The sequence below is a fragment of the Marmota monax genome, unplaced genomic scaffold (assembly GCF_021218885.2).
Source record: "Marmota monax isolate L192 unplaced genomic scaffold, Marmota_monax_Labrador192_F-V1.1 WCK01_AAM20220418_F8-fsc00047, whole genome shotgun sequence".
Classification (NCBI taxonomy): Eukaryota; Metazoa; Chordata; class Mammalia; order Rodentia; family Sciuridae; genus Marmota; species Marmota monax.
In genome coordinates, this window is record NW_026692072.1 from 13,686,899 (window position 1) to 13,690,584 (window position 3,686).

Consider the following 3,686-nt stretch of genomic DNA (forward strand, 5'->3'; position numbering starts at 1 on the left):
TGTCTAATATATGAAGTCCACTTTGTGATTGATTAATGAACAGATATTGAGAGATGTTTGGGAATCATGATAGAAAGAGCCCAGATGGCCTTGAGAAATGTGAACAGTACAAGGTGTTGCTGGTGAGGGCTCAGCAAGGAAAGAGGACAGTAGTGGACATGGCCTCTGTCTTGGAGAACAGAAATCACTGTGAGCACATTGTTCTTGGAAACATGAATGCTAAGATGCTGTGGGGTGACATTTCCAGTGGACCTGAGGGACAAGTAAGTGGAGGAATAACATTATTTTTTTAAAAGTCTCAGCACCAGTATTGATACAGTGACGGTGGTCTGTAGTCTTCCATTAGTCATTTGTTTTATCCACCCTTTATATGAAAATTACCTTAAGTGAGTCTTCGGTTTTTCACTTTGTGACTTCATACATAGTACATCTTTACATGGATGAATTTCCCTTTCATTCTCTTTTGTTCTTTCACATATTTAAAATAATCTAAAGAGTAACTTTCCAAATTTAAACAGATTGAGAAATTGCAGCACTGTGAATCTATAGCAAAGAATCAATAAATATACTTATCAACACATTTCTCAAGTTGGTCTTTCAATCACCCAGGGTTTGATATATAACTATGTATATGATTTGATATATAACTATGATTTCCAGGCAGGAAACACTGTATTATTTTTCTTAGCAATCCAGATATCTACTGCAGGTACTGTGTCACAAGCAGATGCTTCAAGGATATATGGCAGATGAATACTTGTGGTTATAATATTTAAAGGATTTTTTCATTGTTTTACAGGTAAACTGCTTTACTCTCTGAAATAAGTACCAATAAAAGACTAGATGGAACACAGCAACAATGTAACTTACTTTGTCCTCTTGGGCCTCACACAAAATCCAAAGGAACAAAAAGTACTTTTTGTTATATTCTTGTTCTTCTACATTTTGACCATGCTGGGGAACTTGCTCATTGTCCTAACTGTAACCTTCAGTAAGATCCTTCACTCTCCAATGTACTTCCTTCTTGCTAATTTATCATTTGTGGACATCATTTATTCATCAGTCATTTCCCCCATTTTGATTTCAAACTTATTCTTAGGAAAAATTATCATATCCTTCAAGTTTTGTATGTCTCAGCTCTTTGCAGAACACCTATTTGCTGGGGCAGAGGTCACTCTTCTGTTGGTGATGGCCTTTGACCGCTATGTGGCCATCTGTAAGCCCTTGCATTATTTGCTTATCATGAGGCCATGGGTGTGTGTGGTGCTGGTGGTAGTCTCCTGGGCTGGAGGTTTTGTGCACTCTGCATTTCAACTTGGCATTATTTATGGGCTCCCTTTCTGTGGCCCCAATGTCATTGACCACTTTACATGTGACATGTATCCCTTATTGCAACTTGTCTGTGTGGACACCTATGTCACTGGCCTCTTAGTGATGGCCAATGGGGGGATGATGTGCTCTATTTTGTTTCTGCTCTTACTCGTGTCTTATGCTGTCATCTTCCACTCTCTGAAGCACCTGAGTCAGGAGGGGAGGTGGAAAGCTCTCTCCACCTGTGGCTCCCACATCACTGTGGTTGTCCTCTTCTTTGTCCCTTGTATTTTCATATATGCAAGACCAGCCAAGACTTTCCCCATTGACAAATCCTTGAGTGTGTTTTACATGGTCATAACCCCCATGCTGAACCCCTTTATCTACACTCTGAGAAACTCAGAGATGACAAATGCTATGAAGAAACTCTGGAAAATAAGTCACATCAGGTAGGAAATCACTGAGTCTCCAACTACAAAGCCCTCTCCTTAGGATGCATTATTTATTTCAGACTTAATCCTGATGCCAATTTGCTCAGGTAATTGTGTTAAGCATATTTGAAGAACAGAATATAGGTTTTGATATTAACATATTTCCTCAGTGTATTGCTCATTCTGTGGTGTGTTGTTTATCTGTGGACCTAGGAATTTTTGGTGCACATATACTAGGAAGTCAATGAAAATATGCAATCTACTTATGAATAACATTTTTATAGTATTACAAGGATGTTTGTTTATTTTTTATACTTATTTTTAACAACTATGTTTTTACTTCTCATTTTATTTTTACTCTTGTTCATTTTCTATAATAGTTAAATGCTATATGTGTCTTATTTTTACATAACATTACTGTCATTATATTTATAATTTTAATGGAATAATTAAAAAAAAAATAAATATGGAAAGCATAAGAAATATGAATGTTACAATGGAACCCTTTCAAAATGGTAAATCTGGAAAAAGATATATGATGATCCCAGATGCAGCAACTGTGTTTCTAAGGTTTTTCAAGTTAACAAGCTTATCATTTATGCAACATGCATGAACTTGGAGGATACCATGATAAATGATATGAGCTGGACACAGAAGAGAAATACTGCATGATGTCATTCGTATGTGAACACTAATATCTTCACATAGAAGCAGAAAGAAGAATGTTGATTGTCATGACTGGAGAGTGGGAAAATGGAGATGTTGGTCCCAGAGTACCAAGTTTCATTTACAAGCTAAATGATTCTGGTGTTGATAGCATGGTAGCTATTGTTTCTTTTGTTGTATTGTATACTAGACTCCTGGTTAGAGGATAGACTGAGTGAACTTCCACAAAAAGATTAAGGAAATGTTTAATCATGTGACATGATGGATATGTGAACTACAGTCATCATTTCACAATGCATATATCAAAATATCATGTTGTACATCCAAAACATATGTAATTCTTATTTGTCAATCAGATATCAGTAGAACTGAAAGATAATAGTACTATTAGTGTTAAAATATAATTACTATTCTATGTGATATACTATTTTTGCAGTTGTTTTTGCCTAAAAGTTCTATTTTAGTAGAGAGTCACCATGGAATTATTGCATTTCAACTTCATTAGGTTGTCCATTTCTCTTGGTTTTTATGTCACCAACTTTATGAATATTATTCTCACTTGGTATTTCCTTTTTAAATTTAGGCACTGATTATTTATTTTTCATTGGTTTTACTGCTATATTATTTGGTCATTTTCATACTCATAAGCATGTCTTTCTTTACAAATTCTAACTATACTAATATGTTTCTCTTGGTGATCTGTATTGATGGCTACTTCCAGGATTGTGTGAAATAACGGTGATGATAGCTGAGACATGTCACAATATTTTTAATTGAAATTAAAAATCAAAATGGTATACTTTTTCTAAATACCTTGTTTGCAGTTGTTTAGGAGATTAAAAATTTTAAACTTATACATTTTTGTCATTGATCTTACATCAGATTTTATTGTATTAAATTATATTGGCATTTGTGAACTAAAGTTTGGTAGGGTTACATTATTTGTTTCCTTATATCAAAGGATTCTTATGGTTCTTTTCATGTTTTATTTGCATTGCTTTTTATAATTTAAAAGAGTATAGATATCTGTATACGCAACATTATTTTGGAATGTCATATCCCAAAATTTCTATCATGTTTCAAAAATCCACCCCAATATTTCTTATTCTTGTCACACTTAAATTTCCATTACAACATTTAAAGTTAGCACTGTTGACTTACTTCTCTATATATTTTACTTTAAAAATTTTATTATTTGTTTCTCTCTGGAATACAAGTTACTGCTCAGCCCTCAGCACCTGTAATAGAACTGGACACAGTTAAAAAATTGTTGAATGA

General features: G+C 34.1%; 1 protein-coding gene across 1 annotated transcript; it reads left to right on the plus strand.

Moving 5' to 3' along the window:
- The first annotated feature begins 843 nt into the window (after positions 1–843).
- On the plus strand, positions 844–1,764 carry LOC124100126 (olfactory receptor 4A47-like). Its single transcript, XM_046455462.1, has one exon. The coding sequence runs from the start codon at positions 844–846 to the stop codon at positions 1,762–1,764; it is 921 nt and encodes a 306-aa protein (XP_046311418.1).
- The last annotated feature ends 1,922 nt before the right edge of the window (positions 1,765–3,686 follow it).

Coding starts and splice junctions, on each gene's coding strand:
- LOC124100126 (XM_046455462.1), top strand. CDS start 844: ATGGAACACAGCAACAATGTAACTTACTTTGTCCTCTTGGGCCTCACA.